Source organism: Helicoverpa armigera, chromosome 16 (assembly GCF_030705265.1).
Source record: "Helicoverpa armigera isolate CAAS_96S chromosome 16, ASM3070526v1, whole genome shotgun sequence".
Classification (NCBI taxonomy): domain Eukaryota; kingdom Metazoa; phylum Arthropoda; class Insecta; order Lepidoptera; family Noctuidae; genus Helicoverpa; species Helicoverpa armigera.
The window spans coordinates 11,662,867-11,683,595 of NC_087135.1; the positions used below are offsets into that span (position 1 = coordinate 11,662,867).

A 20,729-nucleotide genomic window follows, 5' to 3' on the forward strand; every position below is an offset into this window, starting at 1 on the left:
TTAACATTATAGATATATACAAATTCATCTAAATTGAGTCTCCACTCTCCTAAACATAGGGGAAGGTACTAAAATGTTTATATCTCATCGTGAATAACATCATCATGGAGCAACGAATTAATCAAATTAATTTAATAAAAGTGTTACTCTAAGGTCACTTGTCTGGTTATTTATTATAACAACACTGCCTAACGCTACACCCTGTTTTATTTACCTAACGAGTAGGTACTGCATATTTTCACTTTGTTTCTATTGTTCCACGTAAACAGCATAAAGTCCTTTCCACACAAACGCTGTAGTTACAAGGTGTAATAACGATAAGCCGTTTGGAAGTTGCAATTGTTTATTGAATAACTTTCACATAAAATCTTAAATAATAAAATAATAGTGTATTTTCTCTACAGTAAATAGTATTCAAATATTCAATATGTATGGGGCCTTACTAATGTCGAATTAAGAACAGTTTTTGCCCCGCCCGACGAATTACCCATTTCCTTTCTGTCAATACCGAAAATGTGCAAGACATAATATATCTCTCGCAATTATACTCCGTACTTGTTTGTTAAAAAAATTGCTTATAGTTAATCGTTTTCAAGTACTTAAACTCTGTTCAGCTGTCTTAATTATAACGTTAATCGTAAAACTCGTAGCCAAACAAAACAAGAAAACAGACTCAGCCAGATAGAACACATGAGCTTACACTCACAAAACTGGCATTTGAAATCTACCTACTATCGCTAGCATTGTCTTTATCATGCATTTGTCTTTACATGTACTTGCCTACAAGAAACTTCTACTAATATCAAAGTTTTCAGAACTGAATTCAGGAACCGAGCTTCATACAAGTGGCTTTCCTTACCCGGTCGCGCTGCGTGTGCTCCCGCGGCGGCGCATTGCGCAAGCGCGGCTGCGCGCGAGTATATAGCGCGGCGGCGAGCGCTCGGCAGCACAGACGCAGCAACAAGCAAGTCAACATGAAAGCCTTCGTGAGTAGAGTGTGTGGCGTGTGGTGCGCAGTGTGCGGTGCAGTGCTCAGCATGTAACTCTGTTCCAGATCGTCCTGTGCGCGCTGGTGGCGGTGGCGGCGAGCGCCGCGGTGCGCGAGAAGCGCGGCTACAGCAGCGGCTGGAGCGGCTCCCTGGGCGGCTACTCCGGCGGCCTGTCCGGCGGCTACTCCGGCGGCCTCTCCGGCGGCTACTCCGGTGGCTACTCCGCGCCCGCTGCCCAGGTGGTCGCCGTCAACAAGGTGGTGAACGTGCAGCGCGAGGTCACCGTGCCGCAGGTGGTCAACGTGCGCAAGATCGTCTCCGTGCCGCAGGTGGTCACCGTCAAGCAGGTCGTGCCCGTCTCCGGCGGGTACGGCGGCTCCCTCGGCGGCGGCTACTCCTCCGGCTCCATCGGCTACTCCTCGGGCTACTCCTCCGGCGGCATCTCCTCCGGCGGACACGGCGGCTCCGGCTGGTGGTGAACACTCTAGTCACCGACTCTCTAGTTAATGTACAAACTGTAAATAAAATATTTAATTTTATGCAACATTTTCTTGCATACCTCCTGGCGTTGCCCATAATGCTCAACTCAGTCATGCCCGCAATGCTCACCCCAAACACATACGACAATAAACGAAAACGAACAAGATGACATATCTACAGTACGGTCTAGTATACTTATTATACTTATTTCTGAGCTTTCCGAAGTTTATAAAAAATACTGAACCGAATATGACTGATTACTTACTTCAGTTGTTGAAGGTAGGTAGGTACCAACTCTTTGCAAAAGGTAAACGGATTTGAGCAAATTTCTTCAAGATAAAAAGCCATTAATTCAAAGTAGGCTGAAAATCTGCGCTTTTCAAAGTTCAAATTTACAAAAGACAGCTCCCAAAACGCCCGCCCTTCACCACTTCCTATATGTTTTTGCTGGGAAAAAGAAGTGGTGGAACAAACTCCCCAGCAACACAATTCTGTCCGTATGGTTTGAAGAACCAATAAAAAAATATACAAAATATTACAAATATCCTACTATCCTACCCTACTAGTCCTACTAGTCCTACTAGTCTATACATATAATAAATCTGTAAAAAAACTGTGTCTGTACATTGAATATATTAAAAAAATAATAATTGGGTGGGGTTTAGAAACAGTAATGGAGCACAAATCCAAAAAAAAAATTTTGTCTGTATGTCTGTATGTCTGCATGTCTGTATGTCTGTATGTCTGTTTGTTTGTACACGCTAATCTTCCGAACTACTGAACGGATTTCAATTATTTTTTCTTTGTTGTATCAGTATTAAGCCTGGTCAACATATAGGCTATAATTTATCTTCGAAACTTGAAGACCTGATGCAGAACACCAACAGACCAACAAAACTATAAGAGATACAAAAATGGTGCCATGACAAAAATTGTTTCATGTGATGAGCATTTTCAGCTGAGATAATAAATTTGAAGATCTGGATAACCTGATGTGGAACCCCAAGAGCCCAGCTTCTCTGTACCATATACAGGTATGACGTTTTAGCAAAAGTTGTTCAATTTGATAAGCACTTTCTATTGATTTATACAAATTGAAGATCTAAAACACCTGATGTGGAACTCCAGGGGCCCAGCTAGACTATAGCATATAGAGGTGTGACGTTTTAGCAAAAGTTGTTCAATTTGATAAGCACTTTCTATTGACTTATACAAATTGAAGATCTAAAACACCTGATGTGGAACTCCAGGGGCCCAGCTAGACTATAGCATATAGAGGTATGACGTTTGAGCACAAGTTGTTCAATCTAATAAGCACTCTCTGTTGACTTATAAAAATTGAAGATGTAAAGCACCTGATGTGGAACTCCAGGAGATGTATAGAAATGAATGTTATGAAATAGGTGGTATGGTGAATCAAAAAAAGTAATTAGTCCGTCTTTTAGATAACCCTAAAATAATGGACACGTATTTTCTTTTCTCTCTGACAAACAAATAATAACGAAGATACAACAACGCTTGAATTTCGTGTTAAGTCACTGCTTATAGTACAAATTTTACATACCTAGACGTGGCGTCACGAGCCCCACTCTCCGACTTTGTTGCGTTATATCTCATTATTATTATGTATGTCTTCCAGACCTCGAGACTACAGAGTTCCGAATTTTTGGGTGGCAAACGTGGGGCCAAAGCCAACAAGCTGATGCCCTTTTGAGACAACTTAAATGAAATGGTGACACAAAACCGACGATTATCCCTTTATACACTATAGAAATGAACCCAATGACAATCCCCGGTTCTGTGCTGAACTATTGCTAACTGTGGAGGAAAACTACTAGGGCTATTGTGATGGATGGATGTGATGGAGTGGGATGTTAGTGGATGACAATGTATTAGGTACATGTAAAATGGCAGGTGGAGACTCGCCACCTCACTTACTGGGCCCCCGGGAATCAGTCATTGAATAGCAACAAGAGGGCAACAGGGACATGAGCGGCTGAAGGGTGAGGATACCTCGGCGGACTTTAAACGCAGATTACGCGCTCCCTGTGCTTACCATGAGGCACATACCCTCCGAGCAGGGCTACTAATCCTGCTCTAGCGACTCCACTCTGGACGGCCAAGCCAGCCAAGCCAGAGGCGTGAGACCTACCCCCGTCATGGTTCACTCCGACCGGCCGGAGATGGGGGACAGTATACTCTCCCTGGAGAACTCAGTATATATAGCCCTGCGGGGTCGCTACTCAGCCTCAGATGTCCTGCGGTGAATATATCTCATTATTTATGATCTTTGATTTTGCTGACCCCGTAGTCGCTGGCATAAGGGACAGGATCCGCGTACGAAGTCGCGGGCAGAAGCTAGTAGTATTATAAATGTGAAAGATTGTGAGAATGTATGTTTGTTATTCTTTGACGCAAAAACGACTGGACCCATTTGGTCGAAATTTGTAATGTACATAAGTGATACCCTGGATTAACATATAGGCTACTTTTTATCAACGCACCACGCGAGTGAAGCCGCGGGCGGAAAGTAGTCATTATTTATATAAAATTGAACACTTAAAATTCTTTGTATAATAGGAAGTAAAAGACAGCTTATACGTCACGACGATTTTATCAAAAACATCGTGGAAGGGAAAGTCGAATTATTAAAGAGGGAAGGGGTCGTAAAGGTACAGCTACATGAAGCAAATTAAAGAGAAGGTGAATGTTGTGACGTATAAGGAAGTTCAGGAGTTGGCGCTAGATATGCGTAAATGGACGAAGCTGCACCGACAAGAGCTGGGCTCTTAAATTCAAGAACAAAATTCTTTATATTAAAAAACACAAGTAGGTAAAAATTTAATCATGTTTGGTAGCACACATCTTACCCATACCACCTTATTCAAGCAGATAAAAAAAGTCCATTCAGTGAAGATAGGTGTAGATAGAGCGTGCCAACCACACATGTGAAAAAGTTTTTTTATTATTATTTAGAGTATCACTCTGCAAACTTTTGGTCGGAAGATATTTTTTTGGGCTCATAAATCAGTATAAAGATGAATGGATCAGGTATTTAGCTGGTATCAAACCGACTGAAAACAGATCACTAATTTCTTTAAAAAATTACAACCACCGGATCAACCTATTATTATATTACCCTATTACATATTCTATATTCTTTCCATTTATTTCTGGCATCAAGGCCCATATCAGTATAAACAGTACCTAGCAAAAGGCTAGATTTTGCACCCAGGTTACAGGAAGTGCTATACATTTTTGAATTTTGTTTAACCATGACGCAATATATGCCGCCGCGATGCGTTCGCCGGAGGTCACAGTGGGGCACAAACTAGTGCATCTCACACGCGTGTACACAAAGTCAAGTTGAACTGTTACTCAATGTTAATGTATGCACATGTTATGTATCGACAGCACACGCTACATTATTTATACTATCATCACACAAACATTTTACGCAATTTCCAATGTTTTCTCGCGGTCGCAATTAATTACCTATTCCAATACCTAGATTAATTTTATTCTTCCAGCTACATATCTAAATCATCTTATGCTTTCACGTGTCACACCGAAACAAATGTAAATATTTGTTCGTTATATCAGACATATGTCTGATACTTGTGTATGGTCGCAAAGATGAAGTTAACACATAGAAAGTCTTGCCACTCATTCATATTACCTATATGTAATGTACCTGGAGTGATCCCAGGCTTACGCAGTGATCCCAAATACAAGAGAAAGTCCTTAAGGACATCCAAAGCAATAATTACCTAATAAATTTGGTAATTATTGGTATTATTTAATTATTTTTTTAATTCAATATTTTAAATTAATTACGTACAATTTGATTTGCACGATATTCAATTGAAAGTCTGGAAAATTGGTCCGTGACGCCCGCACAGCCGAGCGTGATGGGGGATATCGGTAGCGGGCGTACACGAGTCCTATCACGAATCACGAATTTCTTTTTTTTTGAGAACTCAAACTCAAACTCAATTTTTTTTTATTTCAAATAGGCCTATAAAAGCTCTTTCGAAATGTCAAAGTTAGTAGATTTTTCTTACACTTCTGATATTGCCGTTGACCTAAAATAATCAAAGCCTAGAAACATGTTCCAATTTTTGTAGTGCAAATGCCACTTAGGTACCAAAGCGGCCAAAAAAAAATAATTTCATATTAGACACCACAGCCCTCGATACTTTTGGTGTATCCCACCGCAATTTTAAGAAAAAGCTCCTTGAGATACGAACAATGAAGTATAAGAATCATATGTACTAGAACTCTATTTTGACCAGAATAGTAAAACATAGGTACTGTTGAATTTTGCACCGTGGCTTCTTCGAAATCAATTAAAAATTATCTTAGACATGTTGTCTTACGATTATTTTCTTGGGCGATCTTCATTCGCTTTAAGTTTAAATATAAGATGTAACATTTGCTTTAGTTTTTGAACTAATTTTGAATGACCTTGAAAAGGCTTCAGCGTAAACATCAACAAGGAAGTGTCATCGAACCTTCATACGAGTTGTGCATGCGGCGGCGCATTGCGCAAGCGCGGCTGCGCGCGAGTATATAGCGCGGCGGCGAGCGCTCGGCAGCACAGACGCAGCAACAAGCAAGTCAACATGAAAGCCTTCGTGAGTAGAGTGTGTGGCGTGTGGTGCGCAGTGTGCGGTGCAGTGCTCAGCATGTAACTCTGTTCCAGATCGTCCTGTGCGCGCTGGTGGCGGTGGCGGCGAGCGCCGCGGTGCGCGAGAAGCGCGGCTACAGCAGCGGCTGGAGCGGCTCCCTGGGCGGCTACTCCGGCGGCCTGTCCGGCGGCTACTCCGGCGGCCTCTCCGGCGGCTACTCCGGTGGCTACTCCGCGCCCGCTGCCCAGGTGGTCGCCGTCAACAAGGTGGTGAACGTGCAGCGCGAGGTCACCGTGCCGCAGGTGGTCAACGTGCGCAAGATCGTCTCCGTGCCGCAGGTGGTCACCGTCAAGCAGGTCGTGCCCGTCTCCGGCGGGTACGGCGGCTCCCTCGGCGGCGGCTACTCCTCCGGCTCCATCGGCTACCTCGGGCTACTCCTCCGGCGGCATCTCCTCCGGCGGACACGGCGGCTCCGGCTGGTGGTGAACACTCTAGTCACCGACAACCTGAAATGTTATTTATTAAATAGAATTGTTTACAAACACCAACTATAGCAAGTTATTTCTCGAAGTACCGAGCACCTGACTTCAGTTAACCTCGTAAGCAACTTCATGGATCTTTTTAATGAACCGTAAACTTCAACACAAAAAGCTCATACAAGATTGTTTGCTCTTGACAATCAAAGAACTACTTCTAATAAGTGATCACATTGGATAGTTTGGACTAAGACCCTGAGGGATCAGTTCAACCACTTTCAAAATAATAGTAACAAGTTTTATGCTTCTGTAATGAGAGCTCTAATCGTTTTACGGAGTTTTTTCAGTACATTAATCAATGAGCATGATTCAAAGTTGTGAATATACGTACCTATGTATTATTAGGTTATTTGACTTGCCGAGTCATTGGCCGAGTATTGGTTTTGGTGATGTTTCACATAGTAGATTATGTATAGATGGTTCGCTCCCAAGACATAATGTTTCCTCGTAACGCTGCGGAGGCGGACTGCTCCCGTGTCCGGAGCGCGGGACTGAAAATATATAACTATACGATCAAATCGTCAAGCTATAGACATTATAAAAAATAAACACCCAAAACTTGTTTAAGACTTTAGACTGTTAGTTCAACACGGTTACCTACCAATATTTCATGGTATGAACTGTGGTCCTAGTTTACCGTTCTCATTGTACTACAAAAACTGTTGCACATGTAGATGGGCAAGTTCTAAAGATATACCTATTTTTTCAAATTCATTTATTTATTGCGAATATGGGTACATGGGAAGACCTTACAGCTATATAACAAAATATGGATTGACCATATGCTACCATAAGGCATGTAAAAACTTCATTACAATTTAAGTTATTTAAACACTTCCTTTTGTAGCAGCTTGAGTTATAGGCATAGGTGAGAGTGTGTATAGATAGAGTCATCCTTCACACACAGCTGGTTTCGTCTGCCCACAATTAGTTCATTCGGTGAGTATCCACTCAAAAGCCCACTAAGTATTGCGCAAAAAAGTTAATTCTGCAATGCTTTTATTGCGTACCTACAGCTAATAATTATCCTATTTATACACACACTTATTCAATAGGTATATTAAATAAACATATTTATAAAAATTGATATAATTTTCAGATTTTCAGAATTCCTGGTTAGGTTTTATTTATCATATTAATTTCATAATTTAAATCTATATTAATATTAACATTATAGATATATACAAATTCATCTAAATTGAGTCTCCACTCTCCTAAACATAGGGGAAGGTACTAAAATGTTTATATCTCATCGTGAATAACATCATCATGGAGCAACGAATTAATCAAATTAATTTAATAAAAGTGTTACTCTAAGGTCACTTGTCTGGTTATTTATTATAACAACACTGCCTAACGCTACACCCTGTTTTATTTACCTAACGAGTAGGTACTGCATATTTTCACTTTGTTTCTATTGTTCCACGTAAACAGCATAAAGTCCTTTCCACACAAACGCTGTAGTTACAAGGTGTAATAACGATAAGCCGTTTGGAAGTTGCAATTGTTTATTGAATAACTTTCACATAAAATCTTAAATAATAAAATAATAGTGTATTTTTCTCTACAGTAAATAGTATTCAAATATTCAATATGTATGGGGCCTTACTAATGTCGAATTAAGAACAGTTTTTTGCCCCGCCCCGACGAATTACCCATTTCCTTTCTGTCAATACCGAAAATGTGCAAGACATAATATATCTCTCGCAATTATACTCCGTACTTGTTTGTTAAAAAAATTGCTTATAGTTAATCGTTTTCAAGTACTTAAACTCTGTTCAGCTGTCTTAATTATAACGTTAATCGTAAAACTCGTAGCCAAACAAAACAAGAAAACAGACTCAGCCAGATAGAACACATGAGCTTACACTCACAAAACTGGCATTTGAAATCTACCTACTATCGCTAGCATTGTCTTTATCATGCATTTGTCTTTACATGTACTTGCCTACAAGAAACTTCTACTAATATCAAAGTTTTCAGAACTGAATTCAGGAACCGAGCTTCATACAAGTGGCTTTCCTTACCCGGTCGCGCTGCGTGTGCTCCCGCGGCGGCGCATTGCGCAAGCGCGGCTGCGCGCGAGTATATAGCGCGGCGGCGAGCGCTCGGCAGCACAGACGCAGCAACAAGCAAGTCAACATGAAAGCCTTCGTGAGTAGAGTGTGTGCGTGTGGTGCGCAGTGTGCGGTGCAGTGCTCAGCATGTAACTCTGTTCCAGATCGTCCTGTGCGCGCTGGTGGCGGTGGCGGCGAGCGCCGCGGTGCGCGAGAAGCGCGGCTACAGCAGCGGCTGGAGCGGCTCCCTGGGCGGCTACTCCGGCGGCCTGTCCGGCGGCTACTCCGGCGGCCTCTCCGGCGGCTACTCCGGTGGCTACTCCGCGCCCGCTGCCCAGGTGGTCGCCGTCAACAAGGTGGTGAACGTGCAGCGCGAGGTCACCGTGCCGCAGGTGGTCAACGTGCGCAAGATCGTCTCCGTGCCGCAGGTGGTCACCGTCAAGCAGGTCGTGCCCGTCTCCGGCGGGTACGGCGGCTCCCTCGGCGGCGGCTACTCCTCCGGCTCCATCGGCTACTCCTCGGGCTACTCCTCCGGCGGCATCTCCTCCGGCGGACACGGCGGCTCCGGCTGGTGGTGAACACTCTAGTCACCGACTCTCTAGTTAATGTACAAACTGTAAATAAAATATATTTAACTTTATAAAACGTTTTTTTATGAAAACTAAGTACACACCTACGTCCTTATGACGACAGATATTTGCGCTTAATGCAGATACAGGAAGCCGTTCCATTATGTGGGCATAGCAATTAGAAATTGAAAAGAATTAACATTACAATTTCAAAAATTCACTAGCAATGATAAAAAAGTGAGCAAAAAGAGAACATAACACCATTTTGTTTACTTATGAATATGGGTGACTCACATCAATTCACATTTACTTAAAAGACTCGTCAAACTAACATAACTGCAAATATTTTTGTCATTTGTTTGGCAACGCCCTCGTAGCAGTATGGCAACATATTATATAATAATTGTCTACTGATATGGAAAGGGCACTATTCTAATTCCATTACGTACAGAATTAATTTAAAACTGATGTCACAATTTCCTCTGAATGATTTGTCATCTCGTACCCCTTTATGAGATTTATATTCTACAAATAAATTGTATCACACACTCAAAATTAAAATGCATACATGCACATAGTAATACTTCTGACTGACTGCAATTTCCGTATAAATTAAATTATTCATTGATGTTAAAAATATACAACCAAAATCAAATTGAGATATTTTTAATTCTCTCTTTAGTTAAACAATCGGCGTGTATCATATACGACTCATTGGACAGGGAAGTTATTAAGGTTCTGATGGAGGGAGGTCTGAATGTAACATTCAATAAAAAAGGAAATGCGTAGGCATGCGTCGGCAGCCCAGGCCTGGTCTGTCCTACTCCGAGTAGCTAGGCAGCAGCCAGTGCCGCGCTCACTGCTAGACATTGGTCCACATGACGCGCGCATCACATTTCCAAACTGTAAGATACCCCCTTACTCACACCTCGCAACGTGTGATTGTGCACTACAAACTCTGTCATACGATACTACTAGTGTAACTTACGTTACATTGATGAACAAGGTACAAGGTTTGTCTGTTACTTTCAGCGCAATTACTTCAGTACAGATTGGAAATAACTTAGCTAGGAGGTAGAGCATGACGGATGCAAGCACTCGTAAGTTCGTCGCGAGTTGGTAGTTTATTGACAAACGTTTAAATTGATATATGACTCTGTGACTGTTAGAGACCAGCTTGCCGTTGTGGGATCGAGTCCTCGAGTGGATCACTGTCACTAAACTTCGTCAAGGTAGATATTGCCATTTTGTGAATGGTATTGGGCTCGTCTGATACGGACAGCCTGAACTGAGATAAAAGTTAACACGATTGCGGTAAAACGTGATGGGCGCTAGTTTACTACAGCTGTACCTACTTATATGGCAATAATCGTCACGTTAAGTTGTCTGCCATCTAACAGGATTGCGGGCGGGTGCGACGCTTTCCTAAATAAAGCTATTGTTGCTGCAGGACAGGTTTGACGCGCCCTCTAAGCTCGAAAAATAAAAAAATGTCATGGTTTCCCAATTAATCATAATGCATGACTTATAAAGTATTTGCTTGTACACCTGTATTATAATTAATGTATGTATTTAAACATTTTTGTATCGAAACTATATTGCATTAGATGCAAGAGCCTTCTCTATGCTGCGCGCACGCATTCGCGGATGCGCGCTTGGCAATTGTTATTAACCGACAGTTTCTTTCACTGTTTTATAAACGCAATGCCATCTATTTGCTCAAGAGCAAGCTCTAGCTGTTAATCGCAGGTCTATTTTGTTTGAACTATATCTCGCATAGTGAATGTAACTATGACTATAGATTACAAATCAAATCGGTCGGTCGAGCAGGAAATGTGCAAACGCTGTCTAGATTGGCTTGGAGCCTGATCTTGGCACACGCCTACATATTTATAACAATGTCTTCTAGTTATGATGCAGCGGACTCCGAGCCATTCTCGGAGTTAGTTTAGTAATCGCAGAACGATCCACCGCCTGCTGTTACATATGTTGTGCCGAGCTTTACGTTCATAATGACAAGAACAACAACTCTGACACAATATGAATACATATTTAAACCGACATTAATCGGCGTGCGCTCCCAAGCCCCCGAATGGAGCAGAGAACCAAATACCTACCACTGTGCTTGCACTGCTTTATTTTATGTCAGCTACTAGCTAACGGAGGTAAAATAATTGTGAACTATCTAACATGGCGACTATTTCAATATTAGCAATAAAATGCATTGTGTTGGTACGCCATTTAAATGGTCAGCATCTTCTTACAATCACCAACACATACCCATTGCAAAACTCGAGTACAACAACGATAGCAATATTTTGTCGCGACCAAATTGCAATTTGAAGGTTTTGTTCTATTTAAGAGTTGCGGGGAAAAATAACTGAACATTTCCTTTTGTGTACTACGAGCATATTTCACTATTATGTATAGAATCCATGAAGCCACTGTCCACTATGTAGCACGTAATTCTAGAAGTCTTGATCACGCGACCGACTACAACACGAAATTGTGAGATTGAAATGTGAAATGCATTCTAAGAAATCCCTTACAGCCGTTTGTACGTTGTGCACCCTCGCAGAGCCACCCACCGAGTGGCTAGCATGCCGCGCCTGCGCAGTCACTCCGCCGCCAGGACCCGCCTGCGCAGAAGATCATATCTAATTATGTAACCGCGTCTAGTTGCGAATGTCATGCAAACTTGAAATGCAGATTCACCGGGTGGTCCTCCTCACACCGACACGAGCGCAGCTGAGCGCGTTGTAGCATTTTGAAATACATCGCATCTGTCAACTTTAGAAAAAGGCTCCGTCCGGCTTTCTTGAATAAGGGACTTCTGAGCGCATTTCACTTGTTTCAATGACTATTCTGCAGTATTAGCTAGTCCTTCGCTAGTGCGACTACATCAGAGGGACAGCAGGAGCACTCGCGGGCCGAGACACGCTCGCGCTGCACTTCGCTCGGCGCTCCGATATGTGTGAATCTTATATTTACATAATTTATCGTCATATTTCCATACATTTATTGTAATGTTACCGAATTAGTAATCAATTTGAACAAAGCAAGATAATGCTCTTGTGCTGATACTTCTTCATATTTTTTTGTATGTGTGGGTACCTAACTGTTGTATGTGTGAGTGTTTCTGGGTGTCCAAGATGAGATGCGTCAGCGCAGTCTAGCCTATATAATGTAAGAAAATGCGAAGCGGACATCATTCGACAACCTCTTTCATTAAGAAAACAACATGAAAAACTTTGTAAGTACCACATCCATCTCCACATTTGTTAACTATATAACAATGTTATATTAACATTTCCACTTCTATAACAGTCGAACGTCGTGAAACACATCATATTCTCTATATGACATACGTCATCATAGAACTCTTGAGCAATGAATTGTTTGATATTGTGTTGAGCGTGAGACAAGAGTGCGTGTGTTTGTGTGCAGGTGATCTTGTGCGTGGTGCTGGTGGCGGCGCTGGCGGGCGAGGCGGCGGCGCGCACCAAGCGCAGCCACGGCTGGGGCGTGCAGCCCAGCTGGGGCGTGGAGCCCGGCTGGGGGGGCTGGCACGGGGGCTGGCAGCCGCACACCAAGGTGGTGACGGTGCAGAAGGTGGTGCAGGTGCCGCGCGAGGTGACGGTGCCGCAGGTGGTGCACGTGCGTAAGGTCATCTCCGAGCCCAAGCTCATCACCGTCAAGAAGGTGGTGCCTGTGCACACGGAGCACGCGCACCACGGCTGGTGGTGAACAAGGCTTAGGATAAGGTACTGCGTTTCTTTATAATAAATAACTTTATTTTTCAAGCCTTTTGTAGTATCCTTTATAACGAATGAATCCCTTGATTGGAGTTAAATGGGCGATGTCTCTTTTTGGCAAGAAATACCATAGCATTTCCAATGACAAATAAACGAAATGCTCTGTAATGTGGCGAATCTGCGCAGGTACCTACTGGATGCTGAGATGGTAACGTAACCTGCTAGGCTGCTACTGTACAGACTAATGGTCTTAGACGTAGCGAAACAGGATGCGCATGTGGTCTAGGTACTATTTGGGCTTTACTTTAAACATAAACGCCTGTTCAATAATTGCAGTGTATTACTAGCAACGCAACGCGTAAGCAATCCTAAGTAGCAGGTTCTTATATACACAAAGATCACGAGAAACACAATCAGTAATGAAATAAACTAAGTAATCCCATCAATATATTGAATTGGATGCTTTATAACAGAACGATCTTATAACTTATACTTAATAGGTACTTCTATGCTAATATGTAAAGAGGAATATATGATTATATTTGTTGGTTTGAATCGACTAGACTCAGGAACTACTTAACAGATTTGAATCATTATTACACTGTTAGGAAGCTATATATATATATACTATCTGCTCTTTATATGAGCTTTATTTTATCCCGAAGCGGACAGTAGTTCACACATAATGCTGGTGAAAGGGCGGTAAAACGACAAGTTCATAAATATCTAGATAGTTGGAGGTGCCTATCGGAAAACTATTCGATAACGCTTATGTGACAGATTGCCTTCTGCTACTGAGCAGGCACACTGAACGTGTTTTTTTTTTAAATAAATCTCTACACAGGTATCAATAGCTTAGGTACTATATTTCGTTCATGTTTTTCGAAATGTCCAAAAAAAATGTAGTTGGATGATGTTAAACTTCTAAGTCGGTTCAGTTCATCGGTTATCAGCTTCTTGGTGTTGAGGTGTCGGCATGAAAACCAAATTCGGAATTTTCAGCCTTCAGATGCGATTTCAAACAGCCCTGTTTTTGATAAGGGATAGCCGTAATGTAACATGGCAGGTTGTACTGTCCGACTACGACATTATTATTGCTACAACCTTTGTAGATCTGCAGCCCGGCTCAGCTGACTACGCAGAACTTGTACTGTTCAGTGTAGAGGCGACGGAGATGTTCATCAGCGCTTATTATACACAGCTCGCGTACAAACTGCAGCTGCTCAGTTTAGTTTTATTGGACAGCCATTTCATTGATTGCTCATCGACTTTCAATATTAGCCGCACGCCACAATCGTAACAGTTCCTCATTTACAGTGTAAAGTGTACTGAATGCAATATATCCGGTAGCACTCGATTAACGAACGCTACTACAATTATTAATATACAGTGCATGAGGTATCCAATTAACTGAATGTCCTAAATGAGTCGCGTGCTGTATGCCTAGCTCGTGTTCATAACTGATGGCTAATTGATACAGTAGAGGTGTAAAGACAGCGATAGATATTCTTCAATCAGGAATGTTACGTCGACTTGATAATACTGTCGGTGCAAAAACAGTATCAGCTCGTATGTGTGCCAATGTCGTTTATATGGAATATATTATTTGTGTTACACGCGATAACGTGAGCAAAGTTATAGTTTGCCGCGAGTGCAGATCTTATATCCCGACCGAGCGGAAGATTCTGTTCGAATCACTCGCTATTATTCTGGAGATGAATCCTGAGCCAGTCGTTTTCACTTCAGCACCGAGAAATATTATCCGTCCATTTTGCTATTTTTAAGCAGCAAAACAAACATATTATTTGGCTATTGAACTGAAATTATTGCGCTAATGAGTGAGTAGCAGGGCGAGCTAGATATACAAACACGTGACAAGTCTAAACTAAAATCCTGTAGGCTTTACGATCTTATAGAGGACCAACAGAAAGTTGTGTAAACAAAGTAGCACACGCTTCGTGCCTTATACTACACACAGTACACAGCAATATAACAAAGCGTTCCAGTGAGTGCTATCATTGGCAGCTAAGCGGTAATTGCCGCGGAGCCCCCAGTTCCCAGAGCCATTAATCCCGTGGCTGACGGACACCGTGCCAGACAGCGCGGCGTCCGTCACCGGCGCGCCGGCGCGTGCGCACCTGCTCTAATTAATGACCGCCCGTGACGTTTCCTGCTTCCACATACCTTCACGTAATACATAGTGCTTCATTGTTTATTCATCATATTAGTCGGTACATTAACATCGTCATACTAATTATCGCTTCGAACAACTGCGTGGAAACAATAATTAGCACAGACTTACATCTCAATATTGGAATTTGGAAGTGTATTAACACTCCTTAACTTAAGTTCCACACGCTTAAGTTCTGCCCGAATGTCTATCATTTGAAGTTCTTCCCAGCGTTAGGGAGGGCGACAGCGAGTGTGTACCGACATTACTGATTCCGCGTGATCGACTGTGATGTCACTCCTCGCACGCAGATACGTTTATTTCATTACAATAAAACATGAGCTTGAGCAACAATGGCGACGTTTTTGTGAAATTTTGTAACCAATCGCAGTGCGTAAGTATATAACTACGGCGCGGATCTGTCCGAGGCATCAGTACCAGCAGCCGCTTCATATACCGTGCCTATCATCGCCATGAAGTGTTTTGTAAGTGTCCACTAACTACTATGTAAATTGAAATCTTTTTCCATGTAGAAACTTAAGTAGCTTTTATTATTCCATCAAGTTCCCTAGGTTGTTTACCGCTTAGTAACTTCGTACATATGGTGGTCATGTTTCAGTTGTGCATCGTAGTGTTGGCGGCGTGTGCGCTGGCAGCGCCGGAGCCGGGGCGGCGCGACAAGCGCTCGGGCTGGGCGGCCGGGCTGGCGCTCAGCGCGCCGCTCGTGTACTCCGCGCCCGCCGCTATCGTGCACGAGCCTGCTGTCCTCTCCGTCAGGAAGATCGTCAGCGTACCGCGGGTAATGTGCTTCTCATTCAATGACGACAAACAGCCTCCACAAAGCACCTTCCTCCACTGAGCACTCATGATTGTTGCAGGTGGTATCAGTGAGCAGAGTGGTGTCGTCGCACTACGTGGCACCCCGCGTGGCTCACTACGTAGCACCTCGAGTGGCTCACTACGTGGCTCCTCGCGTGTCCGTCTCGTACGCGCCAGCATACGCAGACTGGTGGTGACCATGCAGCGTCGGAGCACCACAATATGTGTTCAAATGTATATAAATAGTTATTGTAGTTTGTTATTATTAAAGTTTATATTTCAATACTTACATAGTTTTACTAAGAGTCTCTTAACACCCTCTTGAGCTGAACGTCTGCACCATGCCACATCTTGGGAGTTCGTTACTGGAGTAGCGTACTAGCACTAATGCCCTTTATACATATTAAAGGCGGAAATCCTTCAATATGTATGAAAAACATTAATGTTTATGGAGGGCATAAATTAAGATTTAGAAGAAAGTTAGATTTCTAAGCCTAACTAATGCCTCGGAAAACGTAAAACAGTATAATCAGTACCAAAGTTGTGTGCATGAAGACTGCACTCTTCTGTAATGAATATGGTCACTTATCTATTCTCATACCTTTTTTGCCCTAAAGGCTTGTAAACTGATACCCTAATTATAATATCTTCCAGACGGCGCCAGGGGCCCGATTCTCCTAATTTTACTTAAGCGACCTTCGATCGACGTTCGACTCGATTCGACTGAGATCCAATCCCGACTCGATTCAGATTGAAGCGTATGTAGCATTCCGCTATTTTTTCTTTGCAATAAACGTTTTTATCCTTTTCTGTCATTCAATAATGAATCATTTTGTCTGCAAATTATTTACGATTGCAAAGTGATTGTACAGCAAACTACCGTATAGACCAAAATCATCAAAATAGCAGACCAATCGCACACCAATCAAATGTCAATCGAATACGATTGGTCTTTTATTAGTAGCAGAATGCCCGATATGGTTAAAACTGCTATTACGATCATATTGCGATTCGATTTCTATTCGATTTTGACATTATTAACTTAGGAGAATCGGGGCCCAGGTCTGAACTGAGGTCCGTACGAAGGCATTTGTTCTACAAACTTGGCAGCTTGTATCTTGTTAAGTATTACCTATATAATATTAAATTGTCCTTCTCTATGCACAGGCTTGTGACCTGTATTGAGACAGTAAAAAAGTTGATGAGGATATATACCTATAGGAAAAAGTATAGACCTCGGTACTTGTCTATTACTAGGTTAACATTACGTACATACCAACACAAAAAGGGAACAGAATTCAAATGTTAGTCAATATTTAGCTGTATTTAATTCTGTTCACGTACATATCAGGGGCCCGATTCTCCTAAGTTAATAATGTCAAAATTGAATAGAAATCGAATCGTAATATGATCGAAATAGTAGTTTTAACCATATCGGGCATTCTGCTACTAATATAAGACCAATCGTATTCCAACGGCATTCGATTGGTTTGCGATTGGTCTGCTCTTTTGGTGATTTTAGTCTATACGGTAGTTTTCTCTACAATCATATTGCAATCGTAAATCATTTGCAGACAAAATGATTCATTATTGAATGAAAGAAAAGGATAAAAACGTTTATTTCAAAGAAAAAATAGCGGAATGCCACATACGCATCAATCGTAATCGAGTCGTGATTGGATCGCAGTCGAATGTGAATCGTGTGTTGCTTAAGTAAAATTAGAAGAATCGGGCCCCAGTACAGTGCGGTGAACACTCGCGCCATGCTAATTCCTCATCCGCACACGCTACCGCACCTACTGACATGTTCAGTATAACTTATGGTCACCCTTTTATCAAAGTAGTATTTCTGCTAACAATGACATGGAATAAGAAGGGTGACTGGAACTTTCATTCGGTATAGGAAAGACAATAAATTCGGTAACACACGGTGTGGCATAAAAAGCGTGCGAGTAGTTTTTAGTGCATTGCTGCAGTATAATTACACGTGAGTCGCACGCACCGGCCGCGCCGCCACGCGGAAGGAAGCGCCGCGCACTGTCAACACGACTGCTCCGGCGCCCGCTAACTCCGCACGCTTGTGCTAGCCATATTACTCGCAGTTGTGATTGAAGTTGGCATGCCTACTGTATGAACATACTAATCTCGTGCAGCAATGACCTCGGTCTAGATACTCACAGCATTAATGTCTCTATCACACGTCTGCTGTAAACCCACAGTGACAACACGACTAGCTCTCGTCTCGCTTACTAATGAAGATTGAGACAGACGGTCAAACAATCAGATCAGTTTTAGTATTCATGAATGTAGACAACAAATTGTAGAGAATGTTGGGCATTATTGAATAGTATCGGATTGGCAGCAAACAAACTATATTGATAGGAAGTGAGCAGTGCCGGTGCAGCAGGCTGCACGCGACGCGCGGGAGCTGCAGTGCTGCGCGCGCCAGTCGTGCCACACCTCGGCCCCGACATGGACGCGCTCGTGAGTGTCTCCCTCGCTCCTCATCCTCAGCTCCTAGTGGTTACACAATAGTGCTACATGAGTGTCTGCAACGTGCGCCTGCGTGCGATGCCTTCCTATAGGATTTCTGGATTTGCACTTTCCTCAGGATTGTGGCCGGATTTTGCAAATCACATAAAATCTCATTTTTAGAATTTCCAATAAGTCACCTTATACTCAAATCAAGATCTCTTCAGTACCTATTTATTTGTTGTACCTAGTAGTTGCACATTTAAGATCAATCCATAAATCAAGTTGGTGTTGTCATAGGTTCATAGTTCGTGAAGACACTTGTTTTAGTTAGCGAGGTATAAGCGCGATCTCTATCGCTAGAGCTAAATCCGCAGTGTATAAATTTGATAAATATTAAGATCGTGCAAAAATTTCAAAATCTAAATAGAATCATAACTTTCCCAAAATAAACCTTTTTTCCGGATTTTTTTCATCTGGTAACGCTACGCTTACCGTGCCCAATTAATGACTGAGCTTTTTCTTATACAATAGATTTTGTTTGCAAAGTTACCTAGATATCTCCTAAAGACTATCGGTCAGGGCAGCCGCATGCTGAATGCTGGCTTTCGAAGTGTTGAGTGACGGAGCTTTGCTTGCAGAGACAGCTGGTGGTGCTATGCGTGTGCGGCGCGGCGCTGGGCGAGCCGCTGGGCGAGGCGCTGCGGCGCTACAGCCGGCACGGTGTGTACGCGGGCGAGTACTCGCGCGGCTACTCGCCCTACATGTACGCCGCCGTGCCGCTGCACGCGCCCGTCCCCGTGCTGCGCGTGCTCACGTCGGCGCCGCTGCTCCCGCGAGACCCCGCCCTCGCGCCCTCCGCGCACTCCCCCGTGTACGCGCGCGCGCCCTACGACGACGACCAAGACGACTACGACGAGCCGCAGCAGTACGCGGCGTACGCGCACCGCTACCAGACGCCGCAGCTGTATGCGGCCGCGTCCAGCGCGCCCGAGGAGCCCTCGGTGCTGTACGCGCGGCCCACGGCGCACGGCGGCTACACGTACCACAGCGCGCCGCACAAGCCGGCCGGCAAGCGCGCGCCCGCCGACCTGCCCTACATCATCCGCGTGCACAAGTACAAGATCGTCAAGGACCGGTAGTCGCCACGCCGCCAAGCTGCCCACCTACTCATTATTATATTTATTACAATGTTTTCTAATAATCAGCGTGTAAATACATACCTACTTAATTATAATCTACCGAATAGTTAATGTAACTTGCTTAGATATTTAGTTTCTACATTTAGTTTCCTTTGTAAAACTAATCTTTTGTAGAGTGTAAGTTTTATTAATAGCATTAAATATGTTGGTGTTTTCTGTGCTTCCTTTGACTGCAGTACCTGCCATGATGAAGTCGTCAAATGCTTACTAGGTATCCCATCGCACGATAGCGAAAACATTGTCGCAGTAGTACTTACCTATGCATGATAGTTATGCAGTTCGAAAAAGACAATAATTATAATGTACAGCATTGAAAGGTACTGAGTTTAAAGAGAGCGCGGTTAAAATACAAATATGGTGAAAGTTAGTTTTAAAATGTTTTTTTTTCTTTATTTTGCGGCTTCTGCCACCTACTGCAAGATCATGTCCTCTCCCTCTCGGCAGGTCTCCCTACAACTCCTTTGTCTGAGAGCCACCTACTGACAGGCAGGTACCTACTGGGGCCCGATTCTCCTAAGTTAATAATGTCAAAATCGAATAGTAATTGAATCGCAATATGATTGCAATAGCAGTTTTAACCATATCGGGCATTCTGCTACTAATATAAGACGCATTCCAACGACATTCGATTTGTTTGCGATTGGTCTGCTATTTTCGTGATTTTGATCTATTCTGTAGTTTGCTCTACAATCATATTGCAATCGTATATCATTTGCAGACATAATGATTCATTATTGAATGACAAAAAGGATAAAAACGTTTATTGCAAAGAAAAATTTGCGGAATGCCACATACTCTTCAATCGTAATTGAGTCGGGATTGGATCTCAGTCGAACGTGAATCGTATGTCGCTTAAGTAAAATTAGAAGAATCGGGCCCCTGATATGTTCATGCAGCGTTCTGGCCACCAGATGCCATTTTATTTGACGAAATTCCGTTGAACTTTTAACCTTTTTAAGTTTTTCTGCAATTTCACTACAAATCTACCTTTTGACCACTTTTACTTTTTTCGTTATGCAATACGAAACTACTAACCAAGTACCTATCTG

At 42.8% G+C, this 20,729-nt stretch overlaps 5 protein-coding genes, 1 long non-coding RNA gene and 1 pseudogene across 6 annotated transcripts; 6 read left to right on the forward strand and 1 right to left on the reverse strand.

Moving 5' to 3' along the window:
• Nucleotides 1-835: 835 nt before the first annotated feature.
• Nucleotides 836-1,528, forward strand: LOC110381606 (chorion class B protein L11). Its single transcript, XM_064038702.1, has 2 exons — nt 836-986; nt 1,055-1,528. Exons 1-2 carry the CDS (start codon nt 975-977, stop codon nt 1,466-1,468), a joined length of 426 nt encoding a protein of 141 aa, XP_063894772.1. The 5' UTR covers nt 836-974; the 3' UTR covers nt 1,469-1,528.
• Nucleotides 1,529-6,021: 4,493 nt separating this feature from the next.
• Nucleotides 6,022-6,601, forward strand: LOC126055463 (chorion class B protein L11-like; annotated as a pseudogene).
• Nucleotides 6,602-8,639: 2,038 nt separating this feature from the next.
• Nucleotides 8,640-9,354, forward strand: LOC135117948 (chorion class B protein L11-like). The gene is made up of 2 exons (XM_064038610.1): nt 8,640-8,790; nt 8,858-9,354. The coding sequence occupies exons 1-2, from the start codon at nt 8,779-8,781 to the stop codon at nt 9,269-9,271; spliced, it is 426 nt and encodes a 141-aa protein (XP_063894680.1). The 5' UTR covers nt 8,640-8,778; the 3' UTR covers nt 9,272-9,354.
• A 3,002-nt stretch (nt 9,355-12,356) lies between these two features.
• On the forward strand, nt 12,357-13,065 carry LOC110381607 (uncharacterized). The gene is made up of 2 exons (XM_021341950.3): nt 12,357-12,515; nt 12,710-13,065. The coding sequence occupies exons 1-2, from the start codon at nt 12,504-12,506 to the stop codon at nt 13,007-13,009; spliced, it is 312 nt and encodes a 103-aa protein (XP_021197625.2). The 5' UTR covers nt 12,357-12,503; the 3' UTR covers nt 13,010-13,065.
• A 2,357-nt stretch (nt 13,066-15,422) lies between these two features.
• LOC110381608 (uncharacterized) lies at nt 15,423-16,291 on the forward strand. Its single transcript, XM_021341952.3, has 3 exons — nt 15,423-15,672; nt 15,807-15,986; nt 16,066-16,291. Exons 1-3 carry the CDS (start codon nt 15,661-15,663, stop codon nt 16,201-16,203), a joined length of 330 nt encoding a protein of 109 aa, XP_021197627.3. The 5' UTR covers nt 15,423-15,660; the 3' UTR covers nt 16,204-16,291.
• A 1,668-nt stretch (nt 16,292-17,959) lies between these two features.
• LOC126055372 (uncharacterized) lies at nt 17,960-19,155 on the reverse strand. Its single transcript, XR_007511409.2, has 2 exons — nt 19,032-19,155; nt 17,960-18,523 (listed from the first exon to the last, which is right to left on the reverse strand). It is a non-coding gene; the product is annotated as an uncharacterized LOC126055372 (long non-coding RNA).
• LOC110381591 (uncharacterized) lies at nt 18,356-20,047 on the forward strand. The gene is made up of 2 exons (XM_021341936.3): nt 18,356-18,490; nt 19,120-20,047. The coding sequence occupies exons 1-2, from the start codon at nt 18,479-18,481 to the stop codon at nt 19,618-19,620; spliced, it is 513 nt and encodes a 170-aa protein (XP_021197611.2). The 5' UTR covers nt 18,356-18,478; the 3' UTR covers nt 19,621-20,047.
• Nucleotides 20,048-20,729: the final 682 nt, after the last annotated feature.